The 26,714-nt window shown below is 41.1% G+C and overlaps 2 protein-coding genes across 4 annotated transcripts in view; one reads left to right on the forward strand and one right to left on the reverse strand.

The window, feature by feature from the left end:
- The first annotated feature begins 198 nt into the window (after window positions 1–198).
- On the forward strand, window positions 199–26,477 carry il22ra2 (interleukin 22 receptor, alpha 2). 3 transcript variants are annotated; one of them, XM_078176173.1, is made up of 6 exons: window positions 199–417; window positions 2,654–2,777; window positions 5,391–5,572; window positions 5,957–6,099; window positions 7,611–7,768; window positions 26,346–26,477. In XM_078176173.1, the coding sequence occupies exons 1-5, from the start codon at window positions 354–356 to the stop codon at window positions 7,758–7,760; spliced, it is 663 nt and encodes a 220-aa protein (XP_078032299.1). In that variant the 5' UTR covers window positions 199–353; the 3' UTR covers window positions 7,761–7,768; window positions 26,346–26,477. The 3 variants fall into 3 exon arrangements, with proteins under 3 accessions (XP_078032299.1, XP_033468713.1, XP_033468714.1); XM_033612822.2 differs by lacking the exon at window positions 26,346–26,477 and adding an exon at window positions 8,295–9,722; XM_033612823.2 differs by lacking the exon at window positions 26,346–26,477 and adding an exon at window positions 8,295–9,722 and having other exon boundaries at window positions 7,614–7,768.
- The window catches only part of map3k21 (mitogen-activated protein kinase kinase kinase 21), a 32,597-nt gene continuing 16,796 nt past the window's right edge, over window positions 10,914–26,714 (reverse strand). The window contains exons 2-10 of the mRNA XM_033613376.2: window positions 26,368–26,548; window positions 26,045–26,193; window positions 24,286–24,461; window positions 22,133–22,373; window positions 21,810–21,932; window positions 19,406–19,556; window positions 19,074–19,168; window positions 16,631–17,455; window positions 10,914–16,550 (exon numbers count right to left, since the gene is read on the reverse strand). Coding sequence (XP_033469267.1) covers window positions 16,189–16,550; window positions 16,631–17,455; window positions 19,074–19,168; window positions 19,406–19,556; window positions 21,810–21,932; window positions 22,133–22,373; window positions 24,286–24,461; window positions 26,045–26,193; window positions 26,368–26,548 — 2,303 coding nt within the window. The 3' untranslated portion in view covers window positions 10,914–16,188. The remainder of the gene's footprint in view (window positions 16,551–16,630; window positions 17,456–19,073; window positions 19,169–19,405; window positions 19,557–21,809; window positions 21,933–22,132; window positions 22,374–24,285; window positions 24,462–26,044; window positions 26,194–26,367; window positions 26,549–26,714) is intronic.

Genomic DNA, 26,714 nt, shown 5'->3' on the forward strand with positions numbered 1-26,714 from the left:
AGGAAAACTAAAGGCGGGGTCCTTTATTGTTACTGTTACTGTTCAGTCAGTGAACGCGTCAACACCTGTAGAATCTGAGATTTGGTGAGTAATCTATAGACAAACAAAATGTCAGCCCCGATAAGGCTGGAACATTGGTCATGAAATCTGTCACGTGTGAGTTGCACAAAACTGTACTTCTGTGTCGAACCGTGCAGCATTGTTGCAGTGGGGACAGAAAGCCATAAATGGACCATGCATCACGGAAAAGGGAAATGGGGAAGTAGTTGGCATGTTAAAGGCCGCCGTGTTCTCTGCAGCATCAGTCCAGTGTGGCTCGGTGTGTCTGTCGTGCTCCCAACAGCATCAACGCCATGACCCGTCTACTGCTCGGAGCCGTGCTGCTGGGGAACCTGGGAGTCTGTGTCACAGCTCAAGGTAACCATATTTATATGCTGTTATATTATGGATTGTTATTGTCTGACTGATTTTTCTCTCTGCTGAGTTTTAAACATCAGCTGAGAGGAACCTCACAGACTGATGGGTGCTCTCACAAAATAACCAACAACAGAACTCACAAAAACCAGCTTCTACACTCATACAGAATATAATAAAATGCAAACAGACTTGACTGAGCAGTAAATTAGGTGAATCACAACTTATGTTCTTCGTCTCAGAAGAGTCAAAACTTACTAAATGTCAGTCATTATCAGTTGCCAACCAACAGTAAGTTGATTTTTTTTTCAGCCAAGAACAAAGTAGAAATGCGGCCGACTTATGGGCCGGCCCAGCAGACGATGACATCTGTTAGAGTAATGTGTGTAATGAGCTCTGAGATTTCGAGGAACTAAATCCAGGTTGCCAGGTTTGAATAAACGAGCCCTGTGTTTTCAGGAACAATGTTGTGCATTGATGAGGCTGCAGCGTGACAGCATCAGAGTCCTTTTAAGGACAAACAGAGTCCTGGTTCTGACCAGATAGAAGAATAAATCTATTTCATTATTCCATTTCATTCATAGCACTTTTCTACGGAAGCGTATTGCATTCACTTGACAAAAAAAAAAAGCCCTGTTTTTCTGAGTAATATTTTCTGTTTTTCTGAGTAATTTTTTCCCTGTTTATCGTAATTTTTTTCTGTTTTTTGGAGTAATTTATTTATTTTTCTGTTTTTTGGTGTAATTTTTTCCCTGTTTTTCTGAGTAATATTTTCTGTTTTTCTGAGTAATTTTTTCCCTGTTTATCGTGGTAATTTTTGTCTGTTTTTCGGGGTATTTCTTTTTCTGTTTTTTGTGGTAATTTTTTTTCTGTTTTTCATGGTCATTTTTTTCCTGAACGAGGAGACGAGATACTTCAAAATCTCGCGAGAAGACAAATAAAACACTGTGTGAGTGTGTACTAAAAATAAATAATAAAATTGATAGAATAAGGATAGAAACTAGACACACAACAGATATACTGTAAAAAAAGCCTTTCTGTAAAAGTATATTTTAAGGTGTTTTAAATGAAGACACTGAGTTTGCTAACCTACGTTCCCTAGGTAAGGAGCTCCACACCTGCAGGGCTCTGACGGAAAACACCAGGTTAGGAGGGTCCTACCTGAGGAGCACAGGCAGCAGCCAGGCTCATAGTGTGTCAGTAAATCTATAATTTAGCCAATCAAATCAAGTTGATTTAAAAACAACTGTACTTGACTTAACTGCTATACAAAATAAAAGAATGACACACTAATATATAGCGATACATAAATGTAAAACAGAATAAAACCAGTAAGAAAAATCACATACGTAAAAAAAGATGATAAAATACTTAACTATTAAAACCATATTATGTTGGAGCAAGGCCATGTAGGGCTGTGAAAGTCATAAGTTAAGGTTTAAAATCAATTCTATACCTAACAGGTAGTCAGTGTAGAGTTGCAAGGGTGGGAATGATGTGGTCTTGTCTCTTGGACTTAGTAAGAAGTCTGGCAGCCGAGTTTTGAAGAGACAGGAAATGGCCTTTTGGCTGAGCCCTGAACACAGGGAGTAACAGTAGTCCGGATGTGATGAGATGAAAGCATGAATGACTTTTTCAAGGTCCACTTGAGATAAAAAAAAAAAAAAAAGTTTTACTTTTACAGTGTTTTTAATTTGAAGAAAACAAGACTAAGGTTACGACCTTCAACCTTTTTACGGTTATTTGTATGATGAAGATCAGGGTCAAATGTGACACCCAAACTGTGGGCAGATTGCTTTACATAGGAGGACAGGTTCACAAAGTTCTTTTTTAATATGGACAAAACTCTTTTATTCTTCCTCAGTTTCATCTGCTTCAAGTTATTTACCTATGGTTTGTTTATTTTTTTGGCATTTTAGCCTCAAGATAAATCACCAGAACAGTTCTTTCCAGTATGAATCCTTTAAGAGTCACTCACAGGCTCAGGAAATCTCACCAAGCATTAACTTTTAAAAAAATTTCAGAGCCTATAATAAAAGCTATTTGGAATAAATGCACCTTCTGATTGGAGTCGAGGCTATACTGCACTTCTCTCCTCATTTTGAGTGTGTATTACTCCACTCCTTATTTTCATTTTACACTGTTTTTGTTCCTAACTATTGAGTTACTGTATAATAACCACCATTATTATTTAACTGTTGCTCTTATCGTCTCATAAACCATTATGTAACTTCCTCAGGTCCAGTGATGCTCGCTCCACCCTCCCAGGTGAGGTTTGACTCTGTGGACTACAGAAACATCCTGCAATGGACTCCACCCGCCAACGGCAGCAGCTCACTGCAGTACTACGTCCAGTGGAAAATGTGAGACATCGCACACACACTCACTCACACACATATATGTACAGCAGTACAGCAGCAGAAGAGGGTTTTCAGAGTTTGCAGCCCTGATCTCCTCAGGCAGGTCACCCCAAAGTTGACCTCGGGGCAACAAGAAAAGATGCATCTGAGGATCGCAGGGTGCGAGTGGGAACATAGGGCAGTAAAAGATCTGTGATATAACTTGGGACAAGGCCTCTCAGGGTTTTAAGTAATCAATAAAACCTTATAATCAGTTCTAAAGAAGCAGAGATTTGGATGAGCTGGAGGTGTGAGAGGGATTTTTTACTGATGCCAGAGAGGAAGGAACTGCAATAATCTAAATGGTTATGAATACATGAATAACAGTTTCAGGAAGCGTGTTAGAAAGGAATAATCTGATTCTGGAGATATTTTTGAGATGGTAGAAGCTGGACTGAACTACTGAATTTACAGATCTACATTTGTGCAGACATTCACAGTGTTTCTGTATTTCCTTCTCAGATGATGCATGAACTATCTGATTAATTTGAAAAGATTAATGATTGTACTTGGTTACAGTAGTTCCTCAGCCAAAGAAGAAAGTGTCAGGAAGCTTTTGCTTCACAAGGCCAGCAGAGCAACTGAAATGAGCCCAGCTGCAACATCAAAGTGATGCACATAGTGTAATAAATACAGGGTTTCAAAATACGTGGCAGGAATTCACTGCCACCAAGTCAGAGCCGTCAAACAATCACAGGATGCAGGCTGTACAAAATACAATAAGTGACTTTTAGTAACATAATTGAAATGACACAATTCATAAAAATGGGCGAAAGACTGCAACAGGTCACCCAACAAAAGACTCCCACTATTATCCACCGCAAAAAGTTCAAACCAGGACCAGACTACTGGCTTCAAGCACACCAATAAACACGGCACGCTGTCGCCCTCTGCTGGAGGCACTGCAACTTACACACAGCTTGTACACTGCAAACACACGTGACCTGCCCTGCACAGGTTACAGTCTAATTCCCCGCTGCGCTCTCAACCCACATGGCTAAAAGGCATTTGAAAACACACACAAGGTAAATACATAAAGAATATTAAAGGTACTTAACTCACCCGGTCGGCGTCTGTCATTTATCTCTGGAAGCCGGAGTCCCTCCTGCCTGCAGTCAGGCTCACCTGCTGCCGGTTCAGTCAATCAGTCGCAGGGCTTCATGTCTTCTACCTGCAATCAGACACACCTGTTGCCGCTCAATCAATAAGTCCCAGTGTTCATTCACATCACAATATTAATGTATCAACATGGAATGGTTCAGTCTGCATGATTTGTGCTGTACGGAAGGGCATTACATTCACTGAATGAATAAAAAACATTATATAATCATGTTTGTGATATTTTTAATGATAATGTGTCAATTGGTTTTTAAATTTATTCAGATATAATGCTTTTATTCTGAAGAACGTTGACCGGAAGTGCCGTCCTTGTGTTTCTCGTGGGCTCACTGTACAAATCAGCTAATTAATATTACGGTGTCAGCAAAATGCCTTATTGTAGTACATCAGGATCTTATCTTGTAATTACGAGATACTAATTACAAGATAGTTTCTCATAATTACGAGATCATTTCTCATAATTACGATAGTTTGTCATAATTATGGGATACTATCTCATAATTACGAGATACAATCTCATAATTGCAAGATACTATCTCACAATTACGAGGTAGTTTCTTATAATTATGAGATAGCATCTCGTAATTATGAGATAATTTCTCATAATTACGCAATAGCATCTCATAATTACGAGAGTTTCTCATAATTGTGAGATACTATCTCATAATTACGAGATAGCATCTCATAATTACGATAGCATCTCATAATTACGAGATAATTTCTCATAATTACGAGATACTTTCTCATAATTACGAGAGTTTCTCATAATTATGAGATAATTTCGCATAATTACGCAATAGTATCTCAAAATTACGAGATAGTTTCTCTTAATTGTGAGATGCTATGTTGTAATTACGAGATAGCATCTCATAATTACGAGATAGTTTCTCATAATTACGCAATATTTTCTCGTAATTATGAGATACTACTGTGTAATTATGAGAAAGTATCTCGTAATTATGAGAAAATATTGAGTAATTATGAGAAACTATCTCGTAATTCGTAATTCTCATAATTACGAGATAGTTTCTCATAATTAAGAGATAGTTACTCATAATTATGAGATAGTTTCTTATTATTACGAGATACTAGCTCATAATTACGAGATAAGGTGTCAATTGCTTTAACTTATTCACAATGCAATGCGCTCCCATAGTACTTTTACTTTTGGCAATTTAAATATGTTTTGAGGCTTTTGTACTTTTACTCAAGTAAAAGATAATTTTGGATACAGGACTTTTACTTGTAACAGAGTAGATCTACTCTGAGGTAACACCATTTTAACTTCAGTAAAAGATGTAAGAGTATTTCTTCCACCTCTCTGCTGTGAGACAACTGTGATCCACAGAGTGAAATAACCTCTCTGTGTGTCTGTCTCTGTGTGTGTCTGTCTCTGTGTGTGTCTGTCTCTGTGTGTCTATCTCTCTGTGTGTCTGTCTCTCTGTGTCTGCTCCTCAGTTATGGCGAGCCTCAGTGGTTGGATGTCGACGGCTGTCAGGGGATCCAGAAGCACCAGTGTGACCTCAGTGACTTGACCTCTGACCTCAGAGAGTGGTACTACGCCAGAGTGCACGCCTCCTCCCTGCCCTCCAGCAAATCAGCCTGGGCCCTGTCTCCGAGGTTCAGCCCGCGCTGGGACAGTGAGTGTTTACTCTCCTCTTCCTCCTCCTCCTCCTCATCATCGTCTGCATCCTCTTCTTCTTTGTTTCCTGGCTTCCTCAAACTGATGCAACTACTGAGGGAAGAATAAACAACCTGAAACACATACTGCTATATATAGTTCTTTATTTCGTCATTTATTTAGTCAATTTCTAAAGATAAAAAACATGTTTGATAAGCCTATGATGTCGTCTGGTGCTTTAACTCCCCAACCTGCAACCTTGAAGTACAAGATGTCAACAAAACACACACAAAAACACAAAGTACCCCCTTTCACTGTCTCTCTGTCATGGCTTTGATTTGTGCTTCATCATCGTGCATTAAAAAAAGAAACTTAAAATGTTATCCTTCTAATGTATCTGCAGCCAAAATCAGCTCTCCCGTACTGAAGCTGAACCTCACGGAGCAAGGGATTGTGGTCCGTGTGAGGCCGCCCAGGCTGCTCGTCCGGAAGCTGCACAGCAGTCTGCACTACAAGATCTACCTTAAACACACCAGCGGAGAGGAGGTACACACACACATACACACACTCACACACAGTCAGGAAAATCAGGCCACTAGTTTTCCCGCAATCATGCGGACAAAGAAACAAATGGCACCAAAAACATGAGCTCCTTGGTGGAGCAGCAGATTAGCTGAACATGCAAACGTGAAATTTGTCTGCAGCCAAGCAAACAGTCATTAAGAATAAATAATTATGATGGATGAGTAATTAATGGATATTTACTTTTACATTGAGCTTATTGTTAGGTTTTAAGTTTTGGTGTTTGGATCCCAAAGATGCAGAGACACAGGAGTGGTGTCTTGATCAGGCTTTTATGGCAGGAGTGATTACTGATGAGGACCAGGTGTGCCTCATTGTGAAGGCCCTGCTCAGCCAGCCAGCCACATCCTCAGCTGCCCACACACACTCTGCCAGGGAGAAAAAAACACAGAACAATCCCAAACACAAAACCAAACATCACCATGACACTTATCTTTCAACCGCATTCTTATTTTTGCTATGAATGCACTTAATGTAAGTCTCATTGGATAAAAGCGTCAGCTAAATAAATGCAGTGTAATGATATAGACGAGCCTGTGAAGTAAAGATTTAAGGGCTGCAACCAGCAATTATTTTTTATTATTTCGGCTCGGTACATGGCATACATGTATTATTTTCCGGGCATACAAGAACACAAGGCACATATTATTTATGATATGGAGGTGGACTCCAGTACATAAAGAGAAATTAACAAATAAGTCTAGAAGGAAAGAGAAGAAACTAACAAACAAAAGCATGTTACACAAATGTCCTCATACATCGGAGATACTCCTTTCTCCTGATGGCCATTTATTCTACTGAGCATACATTCATAATTATTTTCATTATTGATTCATCTGTTAATAGTTTCGTTTATTCTTTAAAGGGTCAGAAAAATGCTGCTCTCAGTTCACCAGATGTCAAACAGCGGTCACATGACTCTAAGGTCATGTCTTCAAATGTCTTGTTTTGTCTGTCCAGCAGCCCAAAACCCAAAGATATTTAATTTATGTGATTAAATAGTAAAGAGGTAGCAAATCTTCACTTTTGAGGAGCTGGAATCAGAAAATAGCTGGTGATGACTGACTTAAACTATGAAACAATTATCAAAATTGTTGTTGAATCGATTAACTTTCAGCACTAAGAGAATCATCATCATGGTAAAAAACAGATGTTTACCTGGAGTCTGGAACTCACATACTAGTGAAGCAGTTACACTAACACTACTACTGTTATGAAATCAAAGAGGAAGAAAAAAGAGGGAGAGGAAGAGCAGAAGAAGAACAACAACAAAACAAGAACAATAATAAAAGAGAAGAACAACAACAACACTAGGAAACACAACTTTTTTTCCGACATGTAGTATATAATTTCTCCTGTAAGGCTCAGTTTGCTGTCAGACTCCATGGTAGGCTATCTTATGTAACGATTGTTTCACGTGTCCAACTGTGCATCACAGTCCCTCGCTGCTTCCTGTCGTCTTCTCTCCTCCTCAGAAGGTGTTTGAGATGGGCTGCTGCTCCAACAAGCTGACTCTGAGAGAGCTGAAGCACAAGGCCAAATACTGCCTGCAAGCCCAGACCATGATCCCCCTCCAGACCAAGCGCAGCGTGCGCAGCCCTGAGAAATGTGTCACTACACTCTGATCACACAGGTACCAGCACACACACACACACACACACACACACACACACACACACACACACACACACACACACACACACACTCCCAGAGAAACTCATCTTTCTCCTTATTTGTATACATGTTCAGTTTAGTTTGTTGAGTGCACATCACTGCAGTAACAAGCCACCTTATCTGTGAGAGCACGCTACAAGTGTCTGCTTTGTGTGACTGTGTCTGAGCTGCACAGTATTGTTGGAGAGTGAAAGGTAACCTCTCCGCTGCCACAAAAGATTACCAAATGAGAAGTCAAGTATCAGCTGTCGCACAACAATCGCCCGAGGCAGCGAGACAGAAAGAGGGAGGGAAAATGAAACTCCTGGAGGAGAAATCTTAGCAGGAGAGTTTCTCCTCAATGACTATAATTACCTCTGCTCACTCCACCCTGTGCACTATTTTTAGACCTGCGACAGATTGTAGAGTTGTAATAATGTGAGTCTGGACAGTTATGTCTTTGTGTGGTTCATTAATGTTTTCCTCCCTCTTTCTCTTTGCTGTAGATAAACTCTGCCAACATGACACTCTGAATGACTGGACTTTTCACTCATCAGTTCAGCTTTGATTATCCATCGCTACCTCGACGGCTGCTGCCAGAAATATTAGTGCCAGTAAAAGTGATGCACTTTATTCTTTAAAGCATTAAGGATCTGACGTGTGGTGTGAACTGTGGAGGTAAACTGGGCGTACAGTACTTGAAACATTTCAGCCTCCAGGACACTTTGTTTCACTCAAGAGCTTTTATGTAATGTAAAATTTTGTTTGTGAATGTTCTAAAATAATCTTAACTCAAGGTCCATTTACCAGCTTTTAAATGTGGGATTTATTTTGTGTGTCAGCTCTATACAGAGCCTGCGCTGTAGCCTACGCACATGGCCGAGCATTTATACCTGAGCAGCGGTGTGTCTGTGTCACTCTGCAGTTACACCTCCAAACCACTAGTCGGCGGCAGAGGTTTGTGTGAAGAGCTGTAAAGTTTCGTTAATTCAAAACACACTTAAAACACACATTAAACATGGCTTATAGAGACAGTTTCAAACACAAGTACACAACTCAGCTTCACAGTAACTCGCAGAATTCACAGACAAAGCACTTGTCTTTATCTGGACACATTTCCCCACAAATTGTTTCCCCACAAGTGCTAACATTTTTAGCACAAGCCTATAGCATTTTACATTGTGTAAATTAGCCTAGTGACGAGCGGAGATTTCCTCTGCTCATATGAAGCCAGGATAAATCACACACAAGATTTAAAATGCTATTTTAGTGGAGGCTTTATTGTCTTCACAATTTATTGTTGATGATGATGATGTGGTTCAAAGCTCCGGTAAAATCTAGTGAGTGGACCTTGAGTTAAGATAATTTCATCTCTTCAGCTTGTTTTGTCCTTTACATGAAGCACAGCTCATTTTTCACTTTCGACACACTACAAGTGAATCACACAGACTTAAGACACTAATATCTACTTCAGCTTTCTCTACAGGTATTTCAGATTTTTTTATTTAATGATTTCCTTCGTCTTAACGTTTCTGTTTGTTTGCTTAAACTGTTCCTCCAGCATCAGTTTCATTTGTGCAGGGGCAGGAAGGATGTAGTTTGCATAAGTTAACACTGTGACCACTGTCTGTACTTTAATTCACCTGTGAAGATCAATAAATGTTACCAAAACTTTTAGCCAAAAAAAAATCTTAAAGTCAAACACTGCCAAAATATCTCAGGAGCTTTACTGTGACGCAACGAGTTTACACTTCAGCACTGTTCAGACGCAAAACTCTAAGAATGTATCATGTATTTGTTGTATGTGCCATGTTACAAATTAAAGCCACTCACACTGTTTACACTGGTTCAATCTGTCTCACAGGATTAGGTAGCCTATATTTTTCTTGCTGTCATTCAACCCTATGAGAGTGAGGAATAAAATCAACAGTGTTTATACTGTTGCTTAATTCTTTCATTTCCAAAAAATGGCTCAATATTTTCCTAAGACAGCCATGCGCTGCAGTTTTTAACAAAGCACACTCAAACAGGACTAAATAGTGCACTTCTTGGGGTCTATTTTCAGCTGCAGATTGGTAAACATTTTGTGCAGCTAGTATGTTTTTGAGCAATAATGGAGGTCTGGGGCCATATTCATAAACATTCAATGAACACTCTCCTACTCCTACAATTTTTTAGTAAGGAGTCTGAGCTTAGGAGCGATTTCGGAAAGTTCTCAGAGCAACTCTGAGCAAGGAAAGGACAGAAACTTTTACCTTAGTGGGGAGGTGTGGTTGACCCTGTTGCTAGGTGTGTCTCATTCCTATGACAGATGTGATTGGTTGTCACAGACACACCCTTTCGTGAGCCTGCAAGGTGTGGACTGTGGACACCCAGTGGAAATGAAATGAACTGCTGACTATTAAAGTGACGTCATCATCACACTAGAAAGCTTTGTGAATATGGCCCCTGGTCTTTTCATACTTTAAAAGATATACAGTAACTGTCTGTAAACATGCTCGCCAGCGAAAGTGAAAGTAAAAGCCAGTCTCAATCTCTTTTTTTGGTGTTGTATCTCTTGGATGTCTGCTGTTTGCCACCTTTTTCTTTTTTTTTATAAGGGCCCGAACTCACGAGCGCTGTGGGGGCACACACCCATAGATGTCCCCAACACAGTACGCATTGATGCATCATATTGTTAGCCTAATAATCAATATTAAAGCTGAAGTGCAGGACTTCTACATCTGTTACATTCAGGCCAAACAAGTTCACACAATGCTGATTAAGCCTATTGCCACCATGAAAAGCTGTCTGTGGTGTCTTGTCCGCACAGGTGCCCTGAAAGTGATATGTTTTAAGTCAACTAGCCAAAAGGGGACAGGAAGTAGGAAGAGACCATAGTGACAGAGCAGCAGCTTTGAGTATGGCGACAGCTGAGCTGGAAAATCCCAAGTGACCAAGAAAACCTTGAAAACCTTGAAAATGTGAGGATATACTGCTTTTTCACTGCAGTAAGAAAGAAATCATATCACCACTTTAACTTACGGGATGTACATGATCTGAATACTTCTTGAAATCTAAGTAGGAATCAGCATCAAATAATCGTGGTCATTCTGCAGCAAGAGAAAAAACAAAGGCAACATTAGTCTTGATTTAGACTTTATTCAAAATGTTGATAAAACTTGATACTCTTGATCAATCAGGCGTGAAATAACCAATACTGTAATGATAACAAAAGAAGTTCACTGAAACAGATGAACTCAAAGCTAATCTGACACGTTTCAGCGTGACAGAGACGTTCAGTGACTTAAAGGAAGTGTTGCATTTAACAGGAAGTCTCGTTAATTGATCAGAAGCTGGCGGGTCTTTCAGCGACAGCGCTGCGCCTCTGAGGTCGTTTTGTGTAGTTTTCGTACCAAGTCGTTTTCTTTGTAAGAACTCCTCACTAGCAGCTAGTTCATTTAGTGGTTTTGGTCCTGAAGACAGAGAGGCCTTTAGTGCTGGTCGAGGTGAATTTGGTCCCTTAGCCAGAAGCCTGAATGCACCTTATTGATAACCGGTATCACAAATATTCATGCTGCAGTTTGTCAAATGTAGTGGAATGTTTACACGTCGAGTCATGAACCGGACGACAAACCGCAGCTTCAAACTGAAATAAAATATTTTTAAGGGAACATAGAGCACCAGTGCATTGTGGTATTTACAGATTGAACCCTTAATTCATAGCAAAGGGTAAATCCAGTGATATCTTGGCTTGTAAACTGCCCCTTTAACAGCTCGGTGATTAGTAAGGCCTTTACAGTGTTGCTTTGACAGTCAGTGGTCATAAAACACAGATCATGGGAAACTTCACATTCTAAATCATCATAAGATGCCGCAGTGATATACACATCAGGAATCACAATTATATTTACACCATATGGGAATTCAGATCTCGCTGTAGATGAGCCCTTGTTTTGTCCTTCAACAGGGGGACATGTTTTCTAATGTTCTCAAAAACAGACTGAAGTAAGACAGCGGGGAAGAAAGGGGGGATATAATCAGTCAACAGTAACACAGGAGTTAGAGAGCCCAGGAGTGACCAAGGGACTAGATACACAGTCAAACCTCCACACTGTCAAGCTCAGAAGCCCAGAGAAAAACCTGCTGAACAAATCAGTCCTTAATGTCTCCAGACCTTCCTGAGCTTGATTAGATAGAGATTTGACGACATGCTGACACTGTTTGCTTGATGCTACATAAAAAGTGGACAAAAAGAAAAAAAACAAAACCAAAAACGTGACTTAATTAAACATAAAATTTCAGGGTTCCCACTCATTTTTACCAATTCATTTGAAAAACTTTTCATAGTATTTTACCCCACTTTTATGACCTTATTTAAGTATTTTAAAATAGGCTGCTTCCCCATGTTGCTAACGTCAAACATTTTGTTGCAGAGCCCACATCCAGTGCAGTTAGGGTCTGCCTCTCTCTTAAGCCTAGTCATTCAAGGACGACAAATTATTAAACATGCACTTCAAGAAGGCATTTGGGAATAAGCAAACTGCTAGCACTGCGAACGTAACTCACTTGTTAGACGTTGCTGCCATCTAGCTGCATACAACGGCTTCACAATATATCTTTTTATTGTCATTTGGATGTCAACTTGCACGAGAGACTGCAATATTGCACTAAGGAATTTTTTTTTGGAGCTACTTCAAAGAGGATCAGTAGCAAACTACACTTAAAAATGAAACCATCGTCCTTTTTTTTTTTTTTTTTTTTTAAATCGGTGCTTTTTTTTGCTCGCTTCAATGTTTAATATGTTATATATATAAAAAACCTGGTACACTTTACTATCAGTTTATTAACGTAATATTCTTAGTAAGTAATACTGTGGCAATATTGTAATCGTAATATTAGTAATGTAATATTGTTATCGTGATATTCAACAACGTGACTGCATGTTTTCCTCATATAGTGTAACCCTACTGCATGCATACGCCAGTGTATATCAATTGATATTAGTGATGTTTCAACAGTCACAGCACTAGATATAAATAAGTATTATACGGAACAAATTCTACAGAATGTTAAGATGGGAATTTTCTAAACATACTTTAAACAATAGCCAAAAAAGTGTATATTCAAAACTTTGCCAAAACATTTTGTTATCTCTGAATTATTTCCAGGCCTTGAAAACAGTTTCTCTAATTTAGGAATTTCATGATCGTGGGAACCCTGTCATTTGTTTGCCTAAATTGCAATACTGTGCTCACATGATAGTAAAAATGAAGACATGAATTTGACATACAGAGAAACATCAATGCGTCAGAAGGCACAGTTTGTCTGGTTTACAGTATTACATCACAGTCTGGTTTACAGTATTGCTATTTGGTGGCGTGGTCACTCCCGGGCTGTGTAGAAATACTTGAATCTGAAATCTGCTGTGTCATTATGTTCAGCCAATCAGCCATCATCAGGGGGGATTAGATTATATTCATAATTTATGGCAGGTTTTCCTGACACGAACATTCGTGACTGAAGTGTTCCCCCGCTCTGCTGCAGTGTGCTGAGTACAGGAAATAATAAACAAACAAAAAAAACAACCGTTTCTATAAATACTCTTAGAAAAATCCATATTAGCAACACATGACCACAGTGGCCGTTTAAAATTTATCCAAGTTTTGAGTGAAAAGATTTCACGTTTGCTTCGTAGGACTTCCAGTGTTTTTCTACCTGCATCTCTAAAATCTTCAGGGCATTTTGGGAGGAGACATACTTGCATCCCTGCTACGATCCAGTGTGTAACCTGTCCCCAGAACACAGACGATACTGCAGCATCACTGACTTTTAAAACAGTCATAAAACAGCATATATGTAATACAAAACAACTGCCAGCATTAGGCTGAGAATGGGATAAAAAGACATATTTACAAACAAGGCATAACCATTTTTTTTTTGTTCAACATTTTAAGGGTACATGCATGCATGATTCTCAAGTCACAAAAACCTAAAAGCGTGATCGCACAACTTTGAAACTGACATGGAATGTATGTCCTGCTGGTCGCTACGGTAAGGTCAAGTCTCTTCATATTAAATTACCTATAAAAATATATATATAAATAAAAAGGTGAGGGTATTGTGTTGCGAAAGCTGCAGCAGCGGTCAACGTTGAGCTGCACCGACAGAACGAGAAAGGAAGAAGGTAACAAAAGGGAGAGACAGAGGTGAGCGAACAAAGGCGACAGTCGAGCACCGAGGGATCAGAGGAGGAGCTGCTGATCCAGAACGTTCTGCTCAGGTTTCAGAACTGTGTGTGTGTTCAAGAGACAAGGCAGTGTGTATGCGTTATTATTCTGCTGCCAGTGTTCTGCCTGGTCCTGCCACACTGTGCTGTGATTGGGTGGTACTCATAACCTCAACATGTCCTTCTGAGTGGATGCTAGCTGTGAGCATGGCCAAAGTCCCGCCCTACTGTGCTATGAGCGCAGATTTCTAGGGAGAGGTAATGTGACTAAACATGGAGCAATACAGTGGAGAGAAGAGATGTGTGTAACATGCAGCAGAGCAGTGATTGTCATCTGTGCATGGCATCACCATGGGGCGCTGTGCACACTGCAAGAGGGAGACACACGGAGGGGTGCAGCCCGCTCCGCAGAACCTGTTGTGTGCACAAGACGCCAGCAGAGCTGACAACGTTCTTGAAGAAACGGAGAAGTAGGAGAAGGGATGCCAGGAGACACATCAGCCCTTAGAAAATTAGGGGAAAGTCGGCTTTTTAATTGGGCTCTGGCCCAAAACTACTGCCATGGTTTGAAAGTTAGGGTTGGGCCAGATTTTTTGGGCCTGATCAGAGCTCTAATGCTTCAGGCGCGTGCCTCTGTCAAAGAGCATATCTCAATTCTTTTAATGCATTACAGCAGAAAGCTATTCTACTTCTGAATGTGGTGCGCTGGAAAACCGTGAGCAATAGTATTTCTTAGAAAGAAAAAGAGAGAGGGACTTGGCTGAGACACTGCAGCTGTGCCTGCCTCAGTTTTTTTGCATAGCAAGAAGCCTCATCTACAGGTCGGCGGCCTGTACAGCTGGCTCCTCATGCTCTTTGTAAAATCTACAACAATTCTACGGCTGAAACTTCTGTGCAACCTGCAGTGAAGAAACTGGCTGAGGATCACTAAGCACAGGGTTTACACTGGCTTTTTAAGCAATTTAGCTTATTTCCTTTGAAGGTTACAATAAATAGGCCGTCAACGGAAGCTAGCTTACTGACTAGCCTACTGGGGCAGCTGTGGTTCCTCCAGTCCACATGTCAAAGTATCCTTGAGCAAGATATTGAGCCCCACATCGCTCCTGATGGCTGTTCCATCGGCGTGTGAGTGTGTTAAAGCTGTGTAGCATGTGGCACCTCTTTCAGTATCCTCAGCCACCTTTGTACAAAGGTGACGCGTAGTGTAGAAAGCACTCTGAGTGGTTGCGAGACTGGAAAGGGGTGATACAAGTGCAAGTCCATTTACTGCTTTTTTCCAAGCGACCTCAGACCTTTTCCTTAGTAGGCTGCCCTTGTTTTCAATCGGAACAATTAATAAGAATACTTCTAGTTTGGCCGCTCACTGTCTGGCTGCTGTTTGTGATCAATAACGAGATGCTGTTAAAGTTTAAATATCAACTTTCTTACTGTTGCATTTGTTTAACACTCATAAATACTGTATGACTTCTATTGACGTGGCTTTTTAGTTCCTTGGGAAACTAATGTTAATGACATTCCAGCTGTCCAGTTCAATCAAATCTGTTTTTGGCATTTAATGACATGCTTTTTTAATGACATAATATTAATATTGAAGGAGGACAATTAACCTACATTTCAACTAATGGTGCAGAAGGGGACCTGGAAAACTGATAGGGCCCAAAAAAGATTGAGACCAACTGTCTTAAAGAGTTCTCTAACCCTTTGATTTTCTTCAATTTGGTTAATCAGATTTTTAGCCATTTGCAGCTTTTACAGCAACAATGACAGCAAGGCAAATGTAACCAAGAGGAAAACTGTCCTACACTAGAGCATCACGTTGAGGTAACAAGTACTAGCCAATCACAGTGCAGTAGGGTGACAGTAGGCAGGACATGGGAAGGGTGAAAAAACATAACGCAACGTGTTAGACTGTTCTCAAACTGAGTGGGTGCATGTTCTAGACCTCCTGTGACACAGATGTCTTTGAGAAGTCTCAGACTTGGCTACACTCTAGAACACTGAGATCCCTATGTCCTAGAGCTAAGACAAAGCGGGGTTCTATGTTACAGAACGTTTTATAAAATGGAGGAGAAAAAAGGCAGCCTGGTTCTAAACCCTCCAGGAGTTTTAGGCCAAAAATTCTGTCTGTATGTTCTGAAACACTAGATTGTACGGGATGAACTATGACCACAGCAGATCACTTTCCAGGGCTCCTACGAGAGGAACTCTTTCTCCAGCTCGAAAACGGAGGTCCGTCCCGGGGAGCTCTGAATGCGGCAGAGCGGCACAGTGCAGTCCCGTTTCTGTCCCTCTGTGTCCATGTCCAGCAGCGAGCAGCCCTCTGACGTCAGCACCATGCTTAGGTTTTGTGCTGTCTTCTCTCCAGAGTAGTGGCCCAGGGAGTAGCTCTTGTTGCGTCCCCGCAGCAGGGCCCAGGCGTGAGGTCTGGCCCGGAACGACACTGGCCGTGGTCTGGAGAAGGCCTCGCCACTGGAAGGCTTCTCTGATGCTCCGTCCTTCTCTTTATCCTGCTTCTTCTGTGTGGCTGGAGGAGGCAGAGCAGGTGGGCCATTGGCTGGAGACAAGACAGGGGAGAGTTAATATCTCTTCACACTACATGCTCACTTCCCTTCACCCCTGTTTCGTGTTACTCACTATTGTGGCTGGTGGTATATTTCTTTCTGCGTAGACGTGTTCCAGTGTTGTGGTTGCTCTGCTCTGGTGGCTGGCTTTGGGTTTGCACTGGTGTCTGTGTGTTAGCTGCAGTCCTGTTACTCTGGCCTTCTGTAGAAGCTGCCAGGCCCGGTCTGGATGAGTCTGCGTGATGATTGGCAGTCACCAGCTCAGCCTTCCCCGGGCTGGACTGTGACACCTCCGCCTCAGACTGTAAGAGGCACTTGGTGGAGTTGCATTCCATGATGGCGGACATGGAGATGAGATTGACAGGCTGGGTGGCGGTGTGATTTGATGATGCCTCGTCTTTGCGGGAGCGACCACTGGGTGGTGAGGTGCTGCGGCGGAACCGGGTCGCTCGCTGAAACAGGCCTTCCTTCTTCTTCTTCTCTTTCTCCTCGCGCGGGGGCTCGCAATCTTCCCCAGAGTTTTTGAGAGCCTCCCTAATGTCATAACCGAGCACAACTGAAGCCAGCAGTGAGCCGCAGCCGTACAGCACAGAGTCAGTCTTGCGGCGAGCTGACGTCCGCTTCAGGCTGTTAGTGGGGGTCAGCTGTGGGGTGGTGGAGGTGGATGAGGTGGATGTGGTGGTGTAGGGGTCGTCTGGGGTCTCTGGTGGGGCACCCTGACCTGCCGCCCCGACCCCAGCATCTGCCGACCCACAATGCCCACCGGGGCTCTGAGGCTGCTGCTCGTCCCTCCACAGAGGTAGATCGATGTACACCTGGTTGGGGAACTTGAGCTGCTTTGGCTTGGAGCTGCTGTCGGGACATTCCTGGGAGAATGCCTCGTCCTTACCGCCCCCCGCTGGAAACACAGACGTGGAAATCAAACAATACAATCACATAAAACACGCAAACAAGCAAAAAGGACAGGCGTCCATGGGCATGAATACTGAAAGAGTAACTGCTGCCCAATCTCCCACATGTGAACTTAACTTTTATATATATATATTTTTTTTACAATTTAAAATGGGTAAAAACTTATTTCATTGTAGACCTGCGCACAGTGTATTGCTTCGCTTAGCACCTCCTTGCCTCACTGTCTCTCTTCTAATCATGAGACACAAGAAGACTACTGCTGCAGGAGTATAAGCTCTGTGAGAGTTAATGAGTGACCACCCGAACGGACACACACACACACACACACACACACACACACACACACACACACACACACACAGCGTTGGGACATTTCCATGTCAGTGTGAGTTTGTGACCGTTAAATGGCTCAGTGTTGGAAGTTTAAGTTTTCTGATGTTGACTTTTAATTTATAGTAGGCAACTTGAAGCTCCAGAGCCACGAGTCTCTTTAGACCCTCTTCAGTGGCTTCGTCTGGCTTTGACATAAAATCTGGAAATGAATGGCACTTATTTTTTAACATTCAAATGTTCATTTTTCATTATTGTTGGCCTGAAGTAATTATTGCTTTCTTCAACTGTAAAAATGTGAAGCCCTTACATCAAATTAAAAAATGTTTTAACGTTTCATCAACTAAAATGTGCGTCATACGTCTTCCACCTGGTGCCTTTTCCTCTAAATTTAGCTGAACTTCAGTAGCAGTGGCCTGGAGTCTGTCAAGCATGGCTAGCTATAGATTCCAAATACAAAAAAAGAAAAGTCATAGGGGAAAACAGAGGATTTAATAATGTGTGGACAGATTCATTTACTTTCACCACCAAAGTTAAAGTACGAAATAATTACACAGAGTAGCAGCCTTGTAGTAAATCATATAAATGAATGCTCACTTAGACCTGTTCGTATTGTTGATGGGCTAATTTAGACTGAACAGACTGTTACCTTTATTCAAATATGTTTTGCGGCTTTTGGCCAATAATGGCTCTTTTAATAGTAAAGTTTGCAGACTCCTGGGCTAACTGAATTTCAAATTGCACTTGTTTTACATTTTTGGCAAATTTACATTCCTACTCTCACATTGGATTTTTTTGTGAGTACTTAAGTACTCAATAAGATTTTAATTTTAACCCATCCTTAGTATACTGCGTGCAATGCATGAATCTGTATGTTCTTCATGATGTTTATGTGCAGGCTGTAAAAACAAAACTTCCCCTGAGACAATAAAACTATCTCTATTCAAGAAAATCTTCTAACACTGCTTTTTTCGTAAATAATGTAGACAGAGTACTTTCAACTTGACAGCAATTGACTAAATTACGTTTGAAAACAGCAAAATGAGGACAATAAACCCCATTATAAATCCTACAAGTAAACAAGCACTCAAAAAAACTAAGATTTCAAAACCTGTTGAGCAAAACAACAGTTATTTATCACTTTGGACAAACTGTCAACAAAAACTGCAGAGCAAATTCACACAATAATAACACAAATATCAAACAAACACAAAATATCTTTATGTAAATTCAACACTTTAAATGTGCAGCATCACAATGGATTTTAAGCTCACCTTGTTCAGCAAACAGGGCAGCGAGGGGGACAGACTTCTGGGACTTGACCAGGCTGGTGGACCAGGGGTTACTACCATCTGACAGGGGACGCACTCTGAAAAGGAAGAGACGCCACAGACAAAAAAATAGAAATTAGAAACTATTTTCACTTGTAGTGTGTCATATGTTTGTGATATTTTACCTTATATTTATATATTTCTGTTTACAATATAGAGAAGAGTCAAAAATAACGTCAACACATGAGGATGTGGTTATGTTGTCCACCCTGATATCATAGTGGAGAAATTACTGGCCTGCTTTTTTTTACTGTGTGAATCTGCATACACTCTACCTCTCAGCAGCAGCAGGCCTCTCTTTGCTCTGGACTGAACTGGGGCCCCAGGTTCTTCCTTTCTTCTTGATTCCCTTTTTCACGTCATCAAACTCCTCTGGCCTGAAGAGGGTGCTGCGGCCCCACGTTCGGTTGCTCTCATCTTGAGTAACTGTTAACACAGTAACCACAGCAGTTAACCACAGACTCAAACAACTGCAGGAAGGTGCTGTTAGGCAAACAGCCCTGATTGGGAATCTGGTGTAGACATGTTAGTAAGATTATTAAAATATATTATGCAATCTGTAAAATCCCAGTAGTAATCTCTCGCTTAATTTTTCTTTGGTGTCTTTCTCTCCAACTATGTCTTCAAAGAGAACTTAAAAAGTCTAAATAACCACATAACTCACAGGTGTTCTCTCTTAAAAGTCAAGGGATTATAAGGCTGTTCTACACTGGATGGATATAAGCCTTTTATTATTTTAAATAACTGCCTCTGATTCAGGAAGATGTAGAGTAATAGTTTAATTTTTTATACTAAAAATATCACCTATGTTTATAAATTTCTGAAAATGTAAACTCAAAAAGCCAAAAAAGCATAAACAAACCCCAAAGAGCTGTTATCATATTAATGCTTCCTATTGCTGTGGGTTAGTCATTGTGAAGCTGTGAGGGAGGATCCACCAAAGATGTCAGGGCAACAGACTGGGGCCAACATTTACTAGGAAATGTAGTAATTAACAGCACTATCAGTATACAATTATTAAATTCAAACAAATATGAATAGCAGAATGACCCAAGTCTGTGGCAACACACCATCATTGTCACTTGCCCGTTTGATTTTCAGGTAAGTAGAGCACCTGTGAAACAACCTCAACCAGCAGCAAACACCAAAGTCTTGTTATAATCCACACATCAGGAAAACCTTGTCAATCAGCACAACTATCCCCACTGATGAGAAGCTGTCAGAGTTAGCCAAACATCACATGCAGCGCTCTGTGCTGTTAGCCACAACCACGCTGCATGTGAGTAGCCAATAGCTTGCCTTTCCTCCTGAGCCCATAGGAGGTTGTGAGCTCGCTGGTCAGATCAACATCCTGTTGGTAAACATACAAACTGTCCCTCCGCATGTGGGACGTCACTGAGGAGGGAAACATACACGTTACCTCTAACCAACATGAGTGTTACGACAAAAGTATAATCTATCTTATATTAATAAGCTAGGAGCATATTATTGAATGTGTTGTTAAACAGGACATTAACTGGATTCAGGCCTATAAATTATTCATTCATTCATTTTCCGTAACCACTTATCCTGTTTGGGGTCGCTGGAGCCTATCCCAGCTGACATTGTCGGAGAGGTGGGGTACATCCTGGACAGGTCATTAGACTATCACAGGGCTGACACATACAGACAGGCAACCATTCACACTCACATTCACACCTACGGACAATTTAGAGTCACCAATTAACCTGCACGTCTTTGGACCACTCTGGATTCAAACCAGGAACCCTCTTGGTGAGACATGTAATTGTAATCAAACAGTATACGTGGGAAGATGATGGTGGACACCTCACAATTCAATCTGATTTCGAGGGCTACGATGTGATTATAAAATGATTATCGAGAGATAAAAACATGGGGTATTAGTAATGATCCAGGATTAAAATAAAATGATTAAGCATAAATTTACTTACGGAACATACAGCTCGGTCCTACAAAAATACTACTGGTGATCACAATGTTGAGAAGTGGGTTTTAAATATCCAAATATTGACTTTTCTGCATCGAGACATGTTTAACAAGAGAATCATGATGCATCTCAGACTCAATTTTCCCCCAACCTTTAGGATGTATTTAAGGGCATGAATGTATATGTAGGCTACGTTTCTGTGTGGAACATATACAGGTTGTAAAATCTTGGAACATAAACACCATCTATCAAACATTGTTACTCAAAGCAACACCAAAACAGTTGGGTCCATATAAAACGGGCCAGTTTGCAGAATGGAGAATCATCTCTATCAGGGGTAATCATAACAAATGCCGTCACTCTGGGCAACAATCTGTGCCCACTGTCTGAACATCAGCATCTACCATAAATGCTCAAGAGGAATTTGTTCCAGTTATTGCAAGGGCGTTGGTGCGTGACTAACGGCATCATCAAACTGTTCAAACAACTGGCTGACTGCTTGTGGCTCTGGAGCTTTTGTTCACACGGCTCTGGTCACTGTGACACTGTCCCCATGTTCCCAGTTCCCATGAAATCCTCAGAGTTGATGTGTCCTCAGAATAGTTTTATTTATTTATTTTTTTGACTTAATCCAGGCCAAGAAATGCAACACAGAACAACAAGAATGATAACACAATATGATACATTTAGGTCTCACACTGAGGAGAACTTGATGGAAAAACTGAACTTACGCTGAATGGCTCGTAGCCGGGGGATGAGTGTGGGGCTGCTGGGAGGAGAGGAGCTGGTGCTGTGAAGGCTTCGCCGCTTGTCCATAGAAGGTGACGCCTGCACGGTGATCTTATGCTGGAAGTCTGCAAAACGCAACATGCACATATGGACAAGTGCACCAATGGTAACAACAAGTTTGAAACTGAGAGGGCTGCTCATGTTAACAAATACTGATTGAACTTTTCTAAGCTATGAAAACATCATACTGGAATTCTTAATCTAGGCGGCATTTCTCTTTACACATGAAAGTGAATCAAGACATCCCTACAGTGTATGCACTCACCTGACGGCAGGCTGATACGGTTTCCATCTTTCAGTTTGAGGCGGGAACGTTTGAATTTGCCTTTCCTCTTCTTCACGTTGGGCTTGTCTTTGTTGAGCTGGAAAATGAGGATGTTGAGCTCTCTCTCCAGCACGTTGATCTCCCGCTCTGCCAGCTGCTGCTCCCGACGCTTCAGCAGCTCCTCCTGAGACTTTTGCTGGAGGGCGGCCCGCGTCAGCTCCTCTTCTCTGGAACGCAGCTCCTGCAAGAACCAGGTATAATGAAACATATGTGATTGAACTGGCAGACAGACTTCTACTGTCATAGTCTCACAAATACATCAACAGACTGAAAAGTTGAGAAGATGTGACAGACCGTGTTCAGCTGCAGTGATGCACGTCCCAGGACACAGCTGAGAGGTAGGTAGCATCATTAAAAACAGGGTACACTGAATGTCTAACCAAAGTGGGGGTGATTAAATTGCAGTGTGGGTAATGTAGGTGCCAGGTTTTAAACAGAATGAAAATGCATGTCTTTAAGGCTGCTTTCAGACCTAGAGTTATCTTGCTTTGGTCTGAATCAGGGACTAATGTTGTTACAAAGCTTTATAATTGCCCAGAGTTGGTTTGTGTTCTCACGGCAGCAATAACAAGCAAAATGTCAAAATTTCCATGCAGGAAAAATCCAGGAAGTAAACCAAACGTTGAACAAGAGTACACTTGCAAGATAAATGTGACACTTTCTAATGTCACAATAGAGGGACAACTACGCAGGTTGATTTTAGCGCTGCTCATCGTGGACTATATTGCTGTCATTGTTCATTTTAGTCAAACCATACAGTTTGAAAACGAGGCGCGGCTCCAACTAGAAAACAATGTTTTGATGCATTGGATGTGCTGAATGTGCATATTAAGGCAGTACAGGAGGAGGTGCACATTAATAATCCTCCAGGACTGTAACATGCTCATGTTTAACCCAAACAGACAAACGGGTAGAAATACATCTAATAATTCCCATATAACGAGAAAAAAGCTTTTGCAGAAAGACATCTATAAGAGGGGCATAAGTGTTCACTGTCTATTAGATAACTCCCTCTGTAACACGTTGGTTTCAGAAGATTACTGCCTGCTGTTTCAGGCCGTGTTACAAAGCTAACCAGTCTTGTCTCCTCCCATGGCTTACTCTTTCTTCACTCCCTCTATTTTCTCTTTAATTGCTCTCAGCTGAGTAATAATAATCCGTACTGGATGACTTCCATAAAGCAGCTTTACAGTCAAGCCACTTCAGCCACCCACCTAGACACAGATTACTGTGGGACGTTTACAGGAAATCTGCTGATGTAGTGGTTAATTCTACATGAAATCTTGTGAAAATGTTAGATAACATTTAAAGCTATTTATTCTTTCTTCTCTTGATTTAGAAGAAGCTTTACATACTGAGCAAAATTCAAAGGGTTTTATCATTGTGAGACAGTTCAGGATATATCTGTTAAGTTAATAATTTGTATGATTGGAAGTTACACAAGGATACATGATGAAAAGGTGGTTTAGCATAACTGATAGACTAAAACCAAGTAAAATACATAAATCTATTAAATATTATGGTCAAATTAATTCTCTTGAAACAAAAAAATAACACCTGGAGTTCTCCGTTGCTGTGTCATTCAGTTCACTCGCTGTGTGTGCTGATCCTGCTGTTTCTACAAACACTAATTAACCCCCCTCTTTAAGCCAGCGATGGGAGACTTATACAGGAAGCAGATTAAGGTCTTAACAAGGGGAAGTACGCTAAAGCACCTCAGCATTAATGACTCGTTTTGTTAAACGTGCGATTAGCTTCTCCCCTGAAAGTAACCAATTAAACCCTTTAGTCCATAAAAAGCTGTCCTGGGCGATTCTGCATGGTTAGGCCAAATCTTCATAACAGATTAGCCAACATGTATCATCACTAAAAAAAATAAAAGAGCAGAGAATAGTACAAGATGGAAAGAAGGTCTGTTACATATTCTGCAGATCAGGTTTTCAACTTCCCACACTGTGTGAGACGGAGGGGCGAGAGGAGGAAATAAACATTGATTTTATGCATTTATCCACCCGTCTGTCTTCATACTGTGTGTGTAATGTAATGTCAGTGGCTCCCTATATGGATGTTTGTGTTTCGTCACTCCGCCCCACCTTCTCTTTGGTCCTGAGCTCGTCAAACATCTCCTGGATCTCCACGCGCCAGTCGTCCTGCATGCTGTGGAAGGAGTCCTGGGGCATGGTGGCCATCACTGCCTCCTCGATGGCCGACAGCTGCTCCAGGATGCAGGAGAAGGAGGGACGCACATGGGGGTCCTGGTCCCAACACTCTGGACACACACATTGCAATGTAAAGACACATTATTCAAACTTATGTATTGTTCCTGTAATCAAATTTTACCAAACAATGTTTTTGATAACGTCAAAGACCCTGAGTGCTTAATTAGGTTCAGGTACGTTACTAGTAATACAGAAGTTGTTGTCTCGTGATATTTAGGTATTATTTCGGCAACCAGGCATTAGATTTTGGTTGAGAAACTTAAGATATGGTTGCCATATTTAGTCACCTTGTATTTTCAGTAATTATGTTGTTAAATGTCTGCTTAATAATGAAAATGTCGCATAAAAGAATAAAAGCTTTATCACAGCAACCAAATAAAATTCATTGTACTTTGTGTATATCTATTTATTCAAGTTCATCTGGTTCTTTATCAGTTAAATCAATTTGCAGAATCATTTGTGATGTTGATGGGTTAGTCGAACTTTTCACCACACAGTCAAACAACTTTATTTGTTTCGCCATTGTCTCTAAAACAGATGCCTATTACACATGAGTAAACACACACCAATGCTCTGTAGCGGTGTCTGGTTCAGGCTCTGATTGTAACAGCAACAATCAAACATCACAAATGCAAAATATTAAAGATATATTTAGTCTGCGCTGCCTGTTTTGCTGTTTTCTCTCCCTGTTTTTGACTATGTTAAAAAGTGGTTACCACTGATGGCAACCAAAGGCCAAGAAGTGGTTGCAACACCTGTAGTTGTTGGTTGTGACATCAAATTTGGTGTAATCCCATACGTCACAGCGTTCTGGGAGCAGCAAAACAAACTACTGTCATTTTAATCTGGCAATAATTGGTCTTCTTCCATCATTCTGCAAGCAACTGTGATATAGTTTTATGCTGCAGGAGTTTGAAGGCAGCAGGGCACAGTTAAAGGAGACCTTGCTAAGTTAGAGGTGTGCAGCCTGTCTCTTGCAGCTCACTGTGGCTGCTCCTGACTCTTGCATGACTCGCTGCAAAATTTTAAACTGATCCGCTATCAACAAATGACCACTGTCTTGTTTTTGCAGATGCTTTTTGATGAACAATAGGGAGTAAAAAGACCACTGAAAAACACATTACATTTCCTTTGACACCCTCATAATAAAAATTTACTTGTGTTAGTTTAATGTTTTTACTGCTGCAGCAGTAGGAAATGTTCAATCTGCATCAACAGCAACTTAATACAGTATTTTTTCTGCAAATGTCTGCCCTCGACACCCAGATCATAATACTGCAAAGATATAAATATAAAAATATCTTTCTATGATCCCTTCTTCATAAATGTCACCCTATATTTCTCCAATTAATTCCTTAGCTGTTAATAATACGGCAAATATATAAATATTTCTTTAACTAGTAGGCCATAGGCTCAATTACCATTGCGTTACTTCTTTCAAAAATAGATAGTGACTTAATAGACATTTATTTTAACAGAAAATATTTCAGATTATTACTTTAACGAAGAGAGCCTTTTTTGTGTCAGATTTTTATGGTTGAGTTTGCAATGTAATGTCGTATGTAAGAAGTAATGGTCTGACATATACACCTCCACAGTGGGTGTGTAGGTGTGTTATCCTCTGTTAATTTACCTTCCATGAGCTTGGCGAAGGGTTCGGGGCAAGTGGAGGGGATTGGTAGAGTTAACTTGTTGACTGCCACACCGTAAGCAACAGCCAGGCCGTCTATCCCACGATAAGGCACCTCCCCCGTTAACAACTCCCACAGCAAGACACCATAGCTGGTGGATGACGCACATACAAAGGCAATAAAAAGAAAGCAAAAGAGAGAGGGAGGAATGTCAAACAGAGGAATGAGTTAAAATGTCAGACAAATGAGTAAGAGTAGATATTTTATTCTTGGGGGGGTGTGTGTGTGTGTGTGTGTGTGTAGGGGGGCATGTTATTTGTCAGACCTCCAGACGTCACTGCCTTTGGAGAAGAGAGACGACTTGATGACCTCGGGGGCCATCCAGGAGTAGGTGCCTGCAGCTGACATTTTCGTGGTTTTGTGCCACTCCCTGGCCAAGCCGAAATCTGTGATCTTCAAGGTCTTCCTCCCGATGTCGTCATTCTCAATCTTTTCAAGTAATAAAACTGAAAAGAGAGACGGACACATTAGAGTGGGACGAAGGTAAAAGGAGGAAGATAAATAAAGATACATGAGCGAGACGGCACAACAAGTGATGAGTGATTGAATCAAAGTGAAAAGTGGAAAGACAGGATTCGGATAAAAGTGACAGACGTCAGGGGGGCAGAGGAA

The sequence above is a fragment of the Epinephelus lanceolatus genome, chromosome 17, assembly GCF_041903045.1.
Source record: "Epinephelus lanceolatus isolate andai-2023 chromosome 17, ASM4190304v1, whole genome shotgun sequence".
NCBI classification, from domain to species: domain Eukaryota; kingdom Metazoa; phylum Chordata; class Actinopteri; order Perciformes; family Serranidae; genus Epinephelus; species Epinephelus lanceolatus.